Source organism: Oncorhynchus mykiss, chromosome 23, assembly GCF_057628025.1.
Source record: "Oncorhynchus mykiss isolate SJ-2025 chromosome 23, ASM5762802v1, whole genome shotgun sequence".
NCBI classification, from domain to species: domain Eukaryota; kingdom Metazoa; phylum Chordata; class Actinopteri; order Salmoniformes; family Salmonidae; genus Oncorhynchus; species Oncorhynchus mykiss.
Window position 1 is genome coordinate 41,083,306 of NC_143044.1, and position 16,461 is coordinate 41,099,766.

The 16,461-nt window shown below is 41.5% G+C and overlaps 1 protein-coding gene across 2 annotated transcripts in view; it reads right to left on the reverse strand.

Moving 5' to 3' along the window:
• Positions 1–756: 756 nt before the first annotated feature.
• Positions 757–16,461, reverse strand: part of LOC110503027 (kinesin-like protein KIF19) — a 76,325-nt gene continuing 60,620 nt past the window's right edge. The window contains exons 7-19 of one of the 2 annotated variants that reach the window (XM_036960747.2): positions 14,813–14,959; positions 14,150–14,272; positions 13,426–13,582; positions 13,120–13,294; positions 12,693–12,891; positions 12,046–12,316; positions 4,116–4,210; positions 3,826–3,989; positions 3,486–3,591; positions 3,164–3,287; positions 2,471–2,865; positions 2,118–2,286; positions 757–1,901 (exon numbers count right to left, since the gene is read on the reverse strand). In XM_036960747.2, coding sequence (XP_036816642.2) covers positions 1,786–1,901; positions 2,118–2,286; positions 2,471–2,865; positions 3,164–3,287; positions 3,486–3,591; positions 3,826–3,989; positions 4,116–4,210; positions 12,046–12,316; positions 12,693–12,891; positions 13,120–13,294; positions 13,426–13,582; positions 14,150–14,272; positions 14,813–14,959 — 2,241 coding nt within the window. In that variant the 3' untranslated portion in view covers positions 757–1,785. Of the gene's footprint in view, positions 1,902–2,117; positions 2,287–2,470; positions 2,866–3,163; positions 3,288–3,485; positions 3,592–3,825; positions 3,990–4,094; positions 4,211–12,045; positions 12,317–12,692; positions 12,892–13,119; positions 13,295–13,425; positions 13,583–14,149; positions 14,273–14,812; positions 14,960–16,461 lie in introns of both variants that reach the window. The other variant, XM_036960746.2, reaches the window with a different exon arrangement.

Here is a 16,461-nt window from a genome sequence, read left to right on the forward strand (position 1 = left end):
GGAACCATCCCTACAGTGAAGCATGGTGGTGGTATTATAATGCTGTGGAGATGTTTCTCAGTGGCAGGGACTGGGAGACAAGTCAGAATCGAGGCAAAGATGAACAGAGCAAAGTACAGAGAGATCCATGATGAAAACCTGCTCCAGAGCGCTCAGGACCTCAGACTGGGGCGAAGAGGACAATGACCCTAAGCACACATTCAAGACAATGCAGGAGTGGCTTCGGTACAAGTCTCTGAATGTCCTTGCGTGGCCCAGCCAGAGCCCGGACCTGAACCCGATCGAACATCTCTGGAGAGACCTGAATATAGCTGTGCAGCGTAGCTCCCTATCCAATCTGACAGAGCTTGAGAGGATCTGCAGAGAAGAATGGGAGAAAGTCCCCAAATACAGATGTGCCAAGCTTATAGCGTCATACCCAATTAACCTGTTTTTCCTTTGTGATTATGGGGTATTGTGTGTAGATTGATGAGGGAAAAAAACAATTTCAGCAATTTTAGAATAAGGCTGTAACATAACAAAATGTGGAAAAAGTCAAGGGGTCTGAAAACTTTCCGAATGCGCTGTATATTTAAACTCCCAGTAATTTATTTATTTAACGTTTCGGCATCACTGTCTTCTTCAGGGTAATGAATGCTTGAACCAGGTTATGTAGACAAACAGTGGAATTAGTGCAACCAATGACAATAGTGAGGGGTGTGTCATAATTATTAAGTCAATTAGAATGAATTGAGTGAAACTGTTAAAAGACAATAGTTTACAGCATATAGAATATATTAGGCTATTGTTATCATACATTGTACATAATATTAGCATCAACATTCATTATTGTTTAACTACATTTGACATATATATTTAATTGTTTCCAATTGCATTACATTTTTGTTGCATATAATCTTTTAGTTCAACCATAATGAATAATGAGCATCATCAACAGGGGGAACATATTGGGTGTACGCTGATGAGCTGTAGAAAGAATATATTTATTTATAAAACGTGTTCATAAAGAAGAGAGAAGAAACAACTATTATGCAGTGTCCACAAGGCTTTTGTAATTATTTGTATGTAGAAAAACTCTTTAGTATCACAATCGTGCCAAATCATCTGTAGAAGCGGAATGTGTACAGGGCGATAGTAGCGGTTAGTGGTGGCCACTGGACGGTCACTCACAGGACCACTTGAGCAGGGAAACGAGGAGCAGAGAAAACAGTCACAGTCTGTGTCTGAAATGGCACCCTATTCCTTATATAGTGCACTACGTTTGTCCAGGGCCAGGTCAAAAGTAGTGCACTATATAGAACTTGGGCGCCATTTAAGACAAAGTCACAAACAGAAGAGTAAAAGTCATAGACAGAAGATCTTTGGGGTCTGTGATGGTGAGGTCTTAGGGCATCATCCACCTTACTTACTAGTGATCAGCACGAGGAAAAGCTAGGTCTCTGGGTTCAATGTACAGCCAGTGTGGAAGTCACAGGTCACAGGCCAGAGGACAAAAGGGGGCTCAATGCCCCACTGGGCTGTGGGTCAATCAGGAGCATGAAGGTGGAGATTGGAAGTCCAGCTTTCTCCAGTCCATCTAGTCCAGTCAACATTCTCAGGGTCAGCTGGTCAGGGTAGTGCTGGTATTGGGAAGTCCTGTGTAAGAAAACCCTGGGTCATGATCATTAGGCACCAAACTGAAGAAAACAGGAAGGGACTACCTGGACTCATTTTTGTTTTCCATTGCAAAAATGTCCATTCTATGCCCTAATGAACATAACCCAGGAGAAGTAGGCCTTTAGGCCCTCAGTGCCTGCGGGTGCGCTGACTTCCGGTGCCCGTGGTGTAGAGCATGGGCTGGCGCAGCTGAGACACACGCTTCAGGTTGCTCAGGTGGACTGGGGAGGACTCTGTGATGGGGCCTGTAAAAAGCATGAGTCAAAATCTGTATACAGAGCCCTGTTTAAGAACTGTGTGTTGATATATTTAATTAGCTACACTGTGAGGAGATATTCAAGGGCAATGAATCCAATTTGTCCTGATGGTAGTGCAGTGGACGCCATAAGGCTTGAACCACACCATGGTTGCATGCAGTAATATTATTTTTAATGTGGAGGTGTGGGTAAAAGGAGGCTGACCTGTTTGGTGGTTGTTGTGTGGCAGCCGGACTTTGGTGAGAGAAGGGACCCCCCTGTGCTGGGGACGTAAAAGGGGGGCCTGGGGCTGCCCGTTGATGTGGAGGTGGGGGTCTGACGTGCTGCCCAACGGGCGTATACGCTGGGCTGCCGTTGTCTTAGACTGATACAGCTGAGCAGGAGGAGGGCAGGGGTAGTGTGTTAAGGCTGATATCGTGTAGGCTATGTACTGGAGCCGCTTCATTATGTCTATGTAATTGTCAAATCTATCAATCACACCTGCTGATGACTATACTAACATAAAGTCCTGAATCATTAGATACTACTCAGGGAGCTAGATAATGAACACTACTCACTGCTTGACCTGTGACCTCGAACGAGCGGGAGCGTCTCTTCCGGGAGTGAGCCTCGAAGTCCTGCTCGCGGAGGGAGAGGTTTGGGTTCTTGGAGGCCGGCTGGCAATTATGTGGGCGTGTCCAGGTGCCCTGGGAGACAGGCCCCTCCCCCGTGCTGCTGGATAAGTTTTCATCTGAGGTGTCGTGGCGGGGCTCGGGGCTGGGCTGCCGGCTGCGGAGCAGGGCCAGGCCCCTAGGGGGCGCCTCATTCGGAGACAGGATGCTCTTGTGCTTCTTGGGGTCCAGGGGTGAGGGAGGAGGGGGCAGTCGCAGGGCATCCACTTCCAGGGCTTTGGAGCGGCGGCGAGCAGCCTTCACTGCAATGTTGTGAACCCCTTTGAGGATCTGCTGCCTCTCTGTTGAATCAAATCAAATGTATTTATAAAGCCCGTCTTAGATCAGCTGATATCTCAAAGTGCTGTACAGAAACCCAGCCTAAAACCCCAAACAGTAAGCAATGTAGGTGTAGAATCAAAGGAGACTATGATCTCATCTAGTACACCAACATCCTGACCTAAGATAAGATAATAAAATGTAAATGTTATTGTCCCCCACTGTCCCTGGCTATATTCTGTAATCCATGAATTTGTGGTCCGTGCAGTTCTTCCTATCCTGTATCTCTCCTGTCTGCTGTTGCCCCTGGAGGTCTCTTACCCTTTTGTGTGAGGGGGTCATCCTGGCCCGTCTCGCTGCTCTCAGGGGAGGAGTCCAGGTGACTGCTGACACTGTGGCTGAGGTGGCTGTAGTTCAGAGTTGTCTCTAGGGCCAATGGCTGCAGCTGGAGAGGACAGAAGAGAAGGGACATGTGGCATTATACTCACACTCTCATAGGGAAGTATGCAGATATGTAACCTGGTAGAAATCTAGCCCTGATATGGCTGTACCCTGAATTACTATGGTGTCTCCACAGGTGTAATGACAGGAGCTGCATCAGGCCTAGTAGATATCCACAGTGTGGATGGTACTGTGTTCTCACCTCTCTGTTCCCCTGGCCGTTGATGTGGATGGGAGGAGGGGTCAACACAGCAGAATGTTTCATCTGCCTGGCATGGGGACTGCCCTTAAACACATGGTTGTTGTCTCTGTGAGAGGGAGAGGGACGGAGTTGGGGAGGGAGAGAGAGAGACAGCACGAGAGGGAGAAAGATCGATAGAGAGAAAGATCGTCAGTTCAACTAATGTCCTTCCTAAAAAGGATAAGATGGAGGGTTTCTTCTTCCTAAACCAAACACCACCCCTCTCACTCTTTCACTCACTCTCCCATCCCCATTCTCCCTCCCTCCCTCTCCCACCCTCTCCCTCCCTCCGTCCTCTTACCCTTCAGGTTCAGGTAGGATGGGTGGCAGGGTGTGTCTGCGGGTCTTGGCCCGGCCATGCCTGGTCTCTGAGCCCATGGTGCGAACGCTCTCCTGGTCTGAGTCCACGTCCTGCACCGGGTCACGACTTCGGCTGGGCAGAGTGATCTTGGGCAGGGAGCCCTCCTGTAGACAACATATGGTACAGGGAGAAGGATATGTTTATATGTCGGAATTGTGTGTCTCTGTGCTTGATCTTGATTTAAATCTCAATCACGTTCTGTTGTCTACCTTGAGTGTGCTCCCGCTGACCTTGTCCAGGGATCTGTCCAGGTTCCTCTCATCCAGCTCTCTCATGTACACCCAATACAGCTCCTGAAGGTGGGGGGGCACCAGGAGTCTGTGGTCTGCAACAACACAAAACAGGTAAGAATACTATTTACACTACAACACAGGTCAGAAGACTATTCACACTACAACACAGGTTAGAATACTATTCACACTACAACACCGGTTAGAAAACTATTCACACTACAACACAGGTTGGAATACTATTCACACTACAACACAATACAGGTTAGTACACTATTCACACCACAACACAACACAGGTCAGAAAACTATTCACACTACAACACAAAACAATACAGGTTAGAATACTATTCACACTGCAACACATGTCAGAATACTATTCACACTACAACACAGGTTAGAATACTATTCACACTACAACACAATACAGATTAGAATACTATTCAAAATTCAACACAACACAGTTCAGAATACTATTCACACTACAAGACAACACAATACAGGTTAGAATTATATTCACACCGCAACACAGGTTAGAATACTATTCACAATACAACAAAATACAGGTTAGAATACTATTCACACTACAACACAACACAATACAGGTTAGAATATGATTCACAATACAACACAACACAGGTCAGAATACTATTCACACTACATCACAGGTCAGAATACTATTCACACTACAACACAGGTTAGAATACTCCTCACACTACAACACAGGTTAGAATACTATTCACACTACAACACAACACAATACAGGTCAGAATACGATTCACACTACAACACAGCTTAGAACACTATTCCCACTACAACACAGGTTAGAATACTATTCAAAATTCAACACAACACAGGTCAGAATACTATTCACACTACAACACAACACAATACAGGTTAGAATTCTATTCACACCACAACACAGGTTAGAACACTATTCACAATACAACACAATACAGTTTAGAATACAATTCACACTACAACACAACACAGGTTAGAATACTATTCACACTACAACACAATACAGGTTAGACTACTATTCACACTACAACACAGGTTAGAATACTATTCACACTACAACGCTGGTTAGAATATTTTCACACTACAACACAACACAATACAGGTTAGAATATGATTCGCACTACAACAACACAGGGCAGAATACTATTCACACTACAACACAGGTCAGAATACTATTCACACTACAACACAGGTCAGAATACTATTCACACTACAACACAACACAATGCAGGTGGAATTCTATTCACACCACAACACAGGTTAGAACACTATTCACAATACAACACAATACAGTTTAGAATACAATTCACACTACAACACAACACAGGTTAGAATACTATTCACACTACAACACAATACAGGTTAGACTACTATTCACACTACAACACAGGTTAGAATACTATTCACACTACAACATAACACAATAGAGGTTAGAATACTATTCACACTTCAACACAATACAGGTTAGAACACTATTCACACTCCAACACAACACAGGTAGGAAAACTATTCACACTACAACACAGTACAACACAGGTTGGAATACTATTCACACTACAACACAACACAGGTTAGAAAACTATTCACACTAAAACACAATACAGGTTAGAATACTATTCACACTACAGGTTAGAATACTATTCACACTACAACGCTGGTTAGAATATTTTCACACTACAACACAACACAATACAGGTTAGAATACGATTCACACTACAACAACACAGGGCAGAATACTATTCACACTACAACACAGGTCAGAATACTATTCACACTACAACACAGGTCAGAATACTATTCACACTACAACACAGGTCAGAATACTATTCACACTACAACACAGGTCAGAATACTATTCACGCTACAACACAAAACAATACAGGTTAGAAAATTATTCACACTACAACAAAATACAGGTCAGAAAATTATTCATACTACAACACAACACAATAGAGGTTAGAATACGATTCACACCACAACACATGTTAGAATACTATTCACAATACAACACAATACACAACACAATACAGGTTAGACTACTATTCACACTACAACACCGGTTAGAATACTATTCACAATACAACACAATACACAACACAATACAGGTTAGACTACTATTCACACTACAACACCGGTTAGAATACTATTCACAATACAACACAATACACAACACAATACAGGTTAGACTACTATTCACACTACAACACCGGTTAGAATACTATTCACAATACAACACAATACACAACACAATACAGGTTAGACTACTATTCACACTACAACACCGGTTATAATACTATTCACACTACAACACAACACAGGTCAGAATACTATTCACACTACAACACAGGTCAGAATACTATTCACACTACAACACAACACAGGTTAGAATACAATTCACACTACAACACAACACAGGTTAGAATATGATTCACACTACAACAACACAGGTCAGAATACTATTCACACTACAACACAGGTCAGAATACTATTCACACTACAACACAGGTCAGAATACTATTCACGATACAACACAAAACAATACAGGTTAGAAAATGATTCACATTACAACACAATACAGGTCAGAAAATTATTTATACTACTACACAACACAATAGAGGTTAGAATACGATTCACACTACAACATAACACAATACAGGTCAGAATACGATTCACACTACAACACAACACAATACAGGTCAGAATACGATTCACACTACAACACAGCTTAGAACACTATTCCCACTACAACACAGGTTAGAATACTATTCAAAATTCAACACAACACAGGTCAGAATACTATTCACACTACAACACAACACAATACAGGTTAGAATTCTATTCACACCACAACACATGTTAGAATACTATTTATAATACAACACAATACACAACACAATACAGTTTAGAATACAATTCACACTACAACACAACACAGGTTAGAATACAATTCACACTACAACACAACACAGGTTAGACTACTATTCACACTACAACACAGGTTAGACTACTATTCACACTACAACAACACAGGTCAGAATACTATTCACACTACAACACAATACAGGTTAGACTACTATTCACACTACAACACCGGTTAGAATACAATTCACACTACAACACAACACAGGTCAGAATACTATTCACACTACATCACAACACAGGTTAGAATATGATTCACACTACAACAACAAAGGTCAGAATACTTTTCACACTACAACACAACACAGGTTAGAATATGATTCACACTACAACAACACAGGTCAGAACACTATTCACACTACAACACAGGTCAGAATACTATTCACGATACAACACAAAACAATACAGGTTAGAAAATGATTCACATTACAACACAATACAGGTCAGAAAATTATTTATACTACTACACAACACAATAGAGGTTAGAATACGATTCACACTACAACATAACACAATACAGGTCAGAATACGATTCACACTACAACACAACACAATACAGGTCAGAATACGATTCACACTACAACACAGCTTAGAACACTATTCCCACTACAACACAGGTTAGAATACTATTCAAAATTCAACACAACACAGGTCAGAATACTATTCAAACTACAACACAACACAGTACAGGTTAGAATTCTATTCACACCACAGGTTAGAACACTATTCACAAAACAACACAATACAGTTTAGAATACAATTCACACTACAACACAGGTTAGAATACTATTCACACTACAACACAATACAGGTTAGACTACTATTCACACTACAACACAACACAGGTTAGAATACTATTCACACTACAACACAATACAGGTCAGAATAATATTCACACTACAACACAGGTCAGAATACTATTCATACTACAACACAGGTCAGAATACTATTCACACTACAACACAGGTTAGAATACTATTCACACTACAACACAGGTCAGAATACTATTCACACTACAACACAACACAGGTTAGAATACAATTCACACTACAACACAGGTCAGAATACTATTCACACTACAACACAACACAGGTCCGAATACTATTCACACCACAACACAGGTCCGAATACTATCCACACCACACCACAACATCGGTTAGAATACTACTCACACTACAACACAGGTTAGAATACTATTCACACTACAACACAACACAATAGAGGTTAGAATACTATACACACTACAACACAATACGGGTTAGAACACTATTCACACTACAACACAACACAGGTCGGAAAACTATTCACACTACATCACAGGTCAGAATACTATTCAAAATTCAACACAACACATGTCAGAATACTATTCACACTACAACACAACACAATACAGGTTCGAATTCTATTCACACCACAACACAGGTTAGAATACTATTCACAATACAACACAATACAGGTTAGAATACTATTAACACTACAATACAGGTTAGAATACAAATCACAATACAACACAACACAGGTCAGAATACTATTCACACTACAACACAACACAGGTCCGAATACTATTCACACCACAACACAGGTCCGAATACTATCCACACCACACCACAACATCGGTTAGAATACTACTCACACTACAACACAACACAGGTTATAATACTATTCACACTACAACACAACACAATAGAGGTTAGAATACTATACACACTACAACACAATACGGGTTAGAACACTATTCACACTACAACACAACACAGGTCGGAAAACTATTCACACTACATCACAGGTCAGAATACTATTCAAAATTCAACACAACACAGGTCAGAATACTATTCACACTACAACACAACACAATACAGGTTCGAATTCTATTCACACCACAACACAGGTTAGAATACTATTCACAATACAACACAATACAGGTTAGAATACTATTAACACTACAATACAGGTTAGAATACAAATCACACTACAACACAACACAGGTCAGAATACTATTCACACTACAACACAATACAGGTTAGACTACTATTTACACTACAACACCGGTTAGAATACTATTCACACTACAACACAACACAGGTCAGAATACTATTCACACTACATCACAGGTCAGTATACTATTCACACTACAACACAACACAGCTTAGAACACTATTCACACTACAACACAATACAGGTTAGAATACCATTCACACTACATGTTAGAATACTATTCACACTACCGGTTAGAATACTATTCACACTACAACGCTGGTTAGAATACTTTTCACACTACAACACAATACAGGTTAGAATACGATTCACACTACAACACAACACAGGTTAGAATACGATTCCCACTACAACAACACAGGTCAGAATACTATTCACACTACAACACAGGACAGAATACTATTCACACTACAACACAACACAGGTTAGAATTGTTACGGTGCGTGAATGAGGACCCAAAAGCGAATTAACTTAAACAGAGCTTCTTTAATTACCAAACATAGGTAGGCTCAGACGGACCGGCAGATTCCGACAGGACAAGACAAGGTTACAACAAACATGACGACAGTCTGGTTCAGGCATGAAACACAACAAACAAGAATCCGACAAAGACAGGAGCAGAAACAGAGAGAGATATAGGGACCTAATCAGAGGGAAAAAGGGAACAGGTGGGAAAAGGGGTGACGAGGTGGTTAGGAGGAGACAAGGCACAGCTGGGGGAAAGAGGGGGAGAAAAGGTAACCTAACAACGACCAGCAGAGGGAGACAGGGTGAAGGGAAAGGACAGAGACAAGACACAACATGACAGTACATGACAAGAATTCTATTCACAATACAACACAATACAGGTTAGAATACTATTCACAATACAACACAATACAGGTTAGAATACTATTCACACTACAACACCGGTTAGAATACTATTCACAATACAACACAATACAGGTTAGAATACTATTCACACTAGAACACAACACAATACAGGTCAGAACGCTATTCACAATACAACACAGTTCAGAATACTATTCACACTACAACACAGTTCAGAATACTATTCACACGACAACACAATACAGGTCAGAATACTATTCACACTACAACACAGTTCAGAATACTATTCACACTACAACACAGTTCAGAATACTATTCACACTACAACACAGGTTAGAATACTATTCACACTACAACACAGGCTGGAATACTATTCACACTACAACACAGGCTGGAATACTATTCACACTACAACACAGGTCAGAATACTATTCACACTACAACACAGTTCAGAATACTATTCACACTACAACACAGTTCAGAATACTATTCACACTGCAACACAGGTCAGAATACTATTCACACGACAACACAACAAAGGTTACAATACTATTCACACTACAACACAATACAGGTTCGAATACAATTCACAATACAACACGATACAGGTCAGAATACTATTTACACTACAACACAACACAGGTTAGAATACTATTCACACTACAACACAGGTCAGAATACTATTCACACTACAACACAGTTCAGAATACTATTCACACTACAACAGAGTCTAGAATACTATTCACACTGCAACACAGGTCAGAATACTATTCACACTACAACACAACAAAGGTTAGAATACAATTCACACCACAACACAACACAGGTCAGAATACTATTCACACTACAACACAACACAGGTCAGAATACTATTCACACTACAACACAGTTCAGAATACTATTCACACTACAACAGAGTCTAGAATACTATTCACACTGCAACACAGGTCAGAATACTATTCACACTACAACACAACAAAGGTTAGAATACTATTCACACTACAACACAATACAGGTTCGAATACTATTCACAATACAACACAATATAGGTTAGAACACTATTCACACTACAACACAACCCAGGTGGTAAGAATACTATTCACACTACAACACAGGTGGTCAGAATACTATTCACACCACAGCACTGGTCAGAATACTATTCACACCACAACACAACAACACAGGCTAGAATACTATTCACACCACAACACAACACAATACAGGTTAGAATACTACTCACATTACAACACAATACAGGCTAGAATACTATTCACAATACAACACAGGTCAGAATACTATTCACACCACAACACAATACAGGTTAGAATACTATTCACACTACAACACAATACCGATTAGAATACTATTCACACTACAGCACAACACAATATATGTTAGAATACTATTCACACTACAACACAACCCTAGTGATCAGAATACTATTCACACTACAACACAGGTCAGAATACTATTCACACTACAACACAACACAATACAGGTTAGAATACTACTCACACTACAACACAATACAGGTTAGAATACTACTCACACTACAATACAGGTTAGACTACTATTCACACTACAACACAGGTCAGAATACTATTCACACTACAACACAATACAGGTTAGAATACTATTCACAATACAACACAGTAAAACACAGGTTAGAATACTATTCACATTACAACACAAGTAAAAATACTATTCACACTACAACACAATACAGGTTAGAATACTATTCACACTACAACACAATACCGATTAGAATACTATTCACACTACAGCACAACACAATATATGTTAGAATACTATTCACAATACAACACACTAAAACACAGGTTAGAATACTATTCACACTACAACACAGGTTAGAATACTATTCACATTACAACACAAGTAAAAATACTATTCACACTACAACACAATACAGGTTAGAATACTATTCACACTACAACACAATACAGGTTAGAATACTATTCACACTACAACACAATAAAATATAGGTTAGAATACTACAACACAATACAATCCATGTTAGAATAGTTGTCATAATACTACACTAAACATACAGTACAACACCTACAAAACCAATATTGAATGATTACACGTTCAATCAAGTCTGAAGTCTATAGCTAGTGTAGTAAAAAAGGATTGTTTGGACATACCGTCAATAAACCGTCTCTGCTGCTGGATGAGCTCGTCACAGAGGTGGCGGTGCTGCTCGAAGCGCAGCACCACAAAGTTCTTCTGCCGGATCACGTTGTCTTTGAGCAGGGCGTGGGACTGCATCTCGGCATTCTCAATCTCCAGCTCGTGTACCTTACAGAGAAGGCCCAGCACCTCCCTCTGCTCTTCAGAGCTCACCCTGCAAGGGAGCAGCTCCTCCAGGCGCCTTGCACGCTCCCGCAGCTCCACGAAACAGCGCTCCAGTAAAGCCTACAGGACAGGAGGACAAACAGCAGGCAGGGCTCAATGGGAACCCTCACCATAATATTTAAATATTGTATTTATTTATTTAACCTTTATTTAACTAAGCAAGTCAGTTAAGAACAAATTCTTATTTACAATGATGGCCTCATCATGCTACATGTCGGCCTATTGTACAAATGGAAACCATGTGCTTGGTACCGTTCCATTCAGTCTAATCCAGCCATGACAATGAGCCCGTCCTCCAATATCTCCTACCACCAGCCACCCCAGTACTGTACAACAAGGCTATCAATGCATAGTTTAAGCTAGGTGGCCTAAACTGTGTGATTCTGTAGCCTCCCCCCCCCCCCAGAGGTGAGAGCAGAGGACTACAGTAACCTACCTTCTGTTCGCGTATCTTGTTCTGTTCAGCAATGAGAGTGACCACTTTCTCTCTGGCCATGGCTACTTCCTGGGTCTCAGTGCTGTCTGGGGGAGACTCAGGGCAGTCAAAATCCTTCCCACTCTCCTCCTTACTGATGTTCTCCTTCCTCCTCTCTGCTCGCAACTTCCTGCGACAACGACTCCGTTCCTGCTCCCAACTACAGGACGAACAACAATGCACGCAATTGTGAGCAGCTGTTTAGACATTTCTGTTAACTATCACAGTCATTAAACTGCTACAGCTAGAGGCTATAGGTGTAGAGGGAGTGCTATGAGATTATTGTAGGTCCCAAATGGCACCCTATTCCCTATATAAGGGCTCTGGTCATAAGTAGTGCACTGTACAGGGAACAGAGTGCCATTTGGGACAGTCATAAGACACATACTCTGCGATGGTGAGCAGGTGTTTGGAGGTGTCCATCTGGATCTCCATGTTGCTGTTGTCCAGCTCCATCAGGCTCCTCCTGATCTCCATCTGACTCCTGAAGGCCTCTAGGAGTTGCTCCCTCAGCTGGTCCATCTCTGCTCGGCTCGCCTGCGTGCTGTGGGCCTGCACCTCCGCTACAATGGTGGCAGGAGAGAAGAGTGTTAAGGTCTGTTTGAGGCACAGACAGACAGATAGACAGACACACAGACAGACACACACAGACACTGTGAAGGAGCTATGAGAGAGGTCAAGGTAAGGTCCTTACCCTGGACATGGCGGATGTCAGCTCGGTCAGAGTTGAGCTGACGTCCAGCCTGATCGGCGATCTTCTTCTTGAGCCGCTGGATCTCGCTGCGCAGGTCAGAGATGATGTTAGTGTACTGAGCGATGTGGTAGGACACGTTCAGCAGGTTCCTCTTCACCTGGAGAGAGAGAACTGTCTTATAACACTGTAACAGCATGATGTGTCACAACATGACGTGGTAGAACACATTCAACAGGTTCCTCTTCACCTGGAGAGAGAGAACTGTCTTATAACACTGTAACAACATGACATGGAGGAACACGTTCAGCAGGTTCCTCTTCACCTGGAGAGAGAGAACTGTCTTAAAACACTGTAACAACATGATGTGGTAGAACACATTCAGCAGGTTCCTCTTCACCTGGAGAGAGAGAACAGTCTTATAACACTGTAACAACATGATGTGGTAGAACACATTCAGCAAGAAGGAACCCAGCTGACAAACTATTAAGCCTAATATTGACAGCGTCGTTATAACTGTTATGCTGCAGAGATAACGGAATCTTTTAAGTTGATCTCGGCGGTCTAGGGTGGGTTACTGTAAAGCACTTTGATAACTGTGTTTATGTAAAAGGGCTTTTTAAATTACATTTGATTGTTGATTGATTGATTTGAAAAATGATTGATTTGAAAATTCTTGTCCCACACCTCAGCGAAGGAGGGAAATGTTTTGTTGTGTATTACTCACCCGTGTGCGGATACTTTTGGCACGGTCAGCGTAGCTCAGCGTGTTGCGAGACTCCTCGAAGGCCAGGGAGGCGGGGCTAATGTGGGCTATCATCACTGTGCGACTGTTGCCTCCCAACGAGTCCTGTCAATCAAGCACATCAGAACAGGAAGTGAATGAATGCAAGTGGAATGGAGAATAATCCTTCTGAATGATGCAAAAGGACAACAAAAAGTACTGTACTGTATTGTTTTGTGTGGTGTGGCATGATGTGGTGTGATGTGATATGGTGTGTGGTGTAGTGTGGTATGGTGTGGTATGGTGTGCTATGGTGTGGTCATTCATGATGAATGTTGTGTGGTATGGAGTGGTGTGTTGTGGTATGGTGCTAGTATAGTGTATTGTAATCACTATACTACAGTCTTCGATAGGAAAGGGAAAAGGGGGAAACCTAGTCAGTTGTACAACTGAATGCATTCTTCCTCATTTAACCCAACCCCTTTGAATCAGAGAGGTGTGGGGGGCTGCCATAATCGACATCCACGTCTTCGGCGCCCGGGGAACAGTAGGTTATCTGTCTTGCTCAGGGGCAGAACAACACATTTTGACCTTGTCAGCTCGGGGATTCGATCCAACAACCTTTCGGTTACTGGCTCAACGCTCCAACCACTATGGGTACTGTACCTTCAGCAAGCGCGTCAGCTTGCTGTCCCTGTAGTTGACATATTTGTTACCATGTTTCTCACTCAGGGCGTTGATGCAGTTACCCAGAGCCAGGAGGGAGCGGTTGATGTGGGCCCCTTCTTTTAACCTCTGACCTCTGTTCTGTGTCTGGGAGAGAAAGCAGGTTTACTATCTGGTCTCATGTTTTTATTTAACCTTTATTTAACTAGGCTAGTCTGTTAAGAACAAATTCTTATTTACAATGACGGCCAACCATTGGGTTAACTGCCTTATTCGGGGGCAGAACGACAGATTTTTTACCTTGTCAGCTCATTCAATCTAGCAACCTTTCGGCTACTGGCCCATCGCTCTAACCACAACATGCCGCCTCACATGTTCCAGAGCATACATTGTGCTGATCACCGACTGAGCAGACTGACTGGTCAACAATTAATAGAGTGGTTATTTAGGATGCAAGGTGATTTGTAGATCAGTCAGTCTGTCTACAAAGTAGTAGACGGCCATTGTCTCGGTTTGATGAGTTACAGCCCAGGACATATACTGCCTATGTTAACCATCAGAGGGGGCTCTAACCCTCCTTTTCTTTCCTCTGTCTGCAGTTACATTGGAAGAGTTGCAAGTAAAACATCACGCAGATTTTTTTATAACCGCTTATGAGTTACTATGAACGCTGTCAATGTCATAACACATCATACATGTATTATAATGCATTATAAGGGATGTTATTACATAGGTACTTTATAGAAAGTGTTACCAGCCTTGGACCAAAACACATCTCACTGACAGAAAACATCCCAGAGGTAGTGGAACCCCCTCTGTTCTCCTATATCTTAAGAGACCAGTGGCCTATAGGCTATGATATACATCCATAGAAGAGCCTAGCTGGTTAAACGTTCTAAAAGTTTCCATGGTAAATATGTGTTCTCTCCATTCAGGCATGATTGCATGTTTTTGTCATGGTAGCGTACCAAATGGCACCGTATTCCCTGTATAGTACACTACTTTTGACCAGAGCCCTATGGGAAATTGGGTGGTATTTGGGACACATACCATTGTGTTTATGAGGTCTGGCTGTTTTAATATGGACGCTAATCTAACAACATTCATCAAATCTAACTACCTGTAGCTCAGGCCCTGAAGCAAGGATATGCATATTCTTGATACCACTTGAAAGGAAACACTTGGACATTTGTGGAAATGTGAAAGGAATGTAGGAAAATATAACACATTAGATCTAGTAAAAGATAATACAAAGAAAAAAACAACCGATTCTTTTTTGTTTGTACCATCATCTTTGAAATGCAAGAGAATGGCCATAATGTGTAATTCCAGCCCAGGTGCAATTTAGATTTTGGCCACTAGATGGCAATAGTGTATGTGCAAAGTTCCCTACTGATCCAATGAACCATAATATTTCTGTTCAAAATTTTGTGTCAAGACTGCCCAAATGCGCCTGACTTGTTTATTAATAACTTTTCAAGTTCAAAACTCAAACAATAGCATGGTATTATTTCACTGTAATAGCTACTGTAAATTGGACAGTGCAGTTAGATTAACAAGAATTTAAGATTTCTGACCATATCAGATATGTCTATGTCCTGAGAATTTTTTATGTTACTTACAACCTCATGCTAATCGCATTAGCCTAC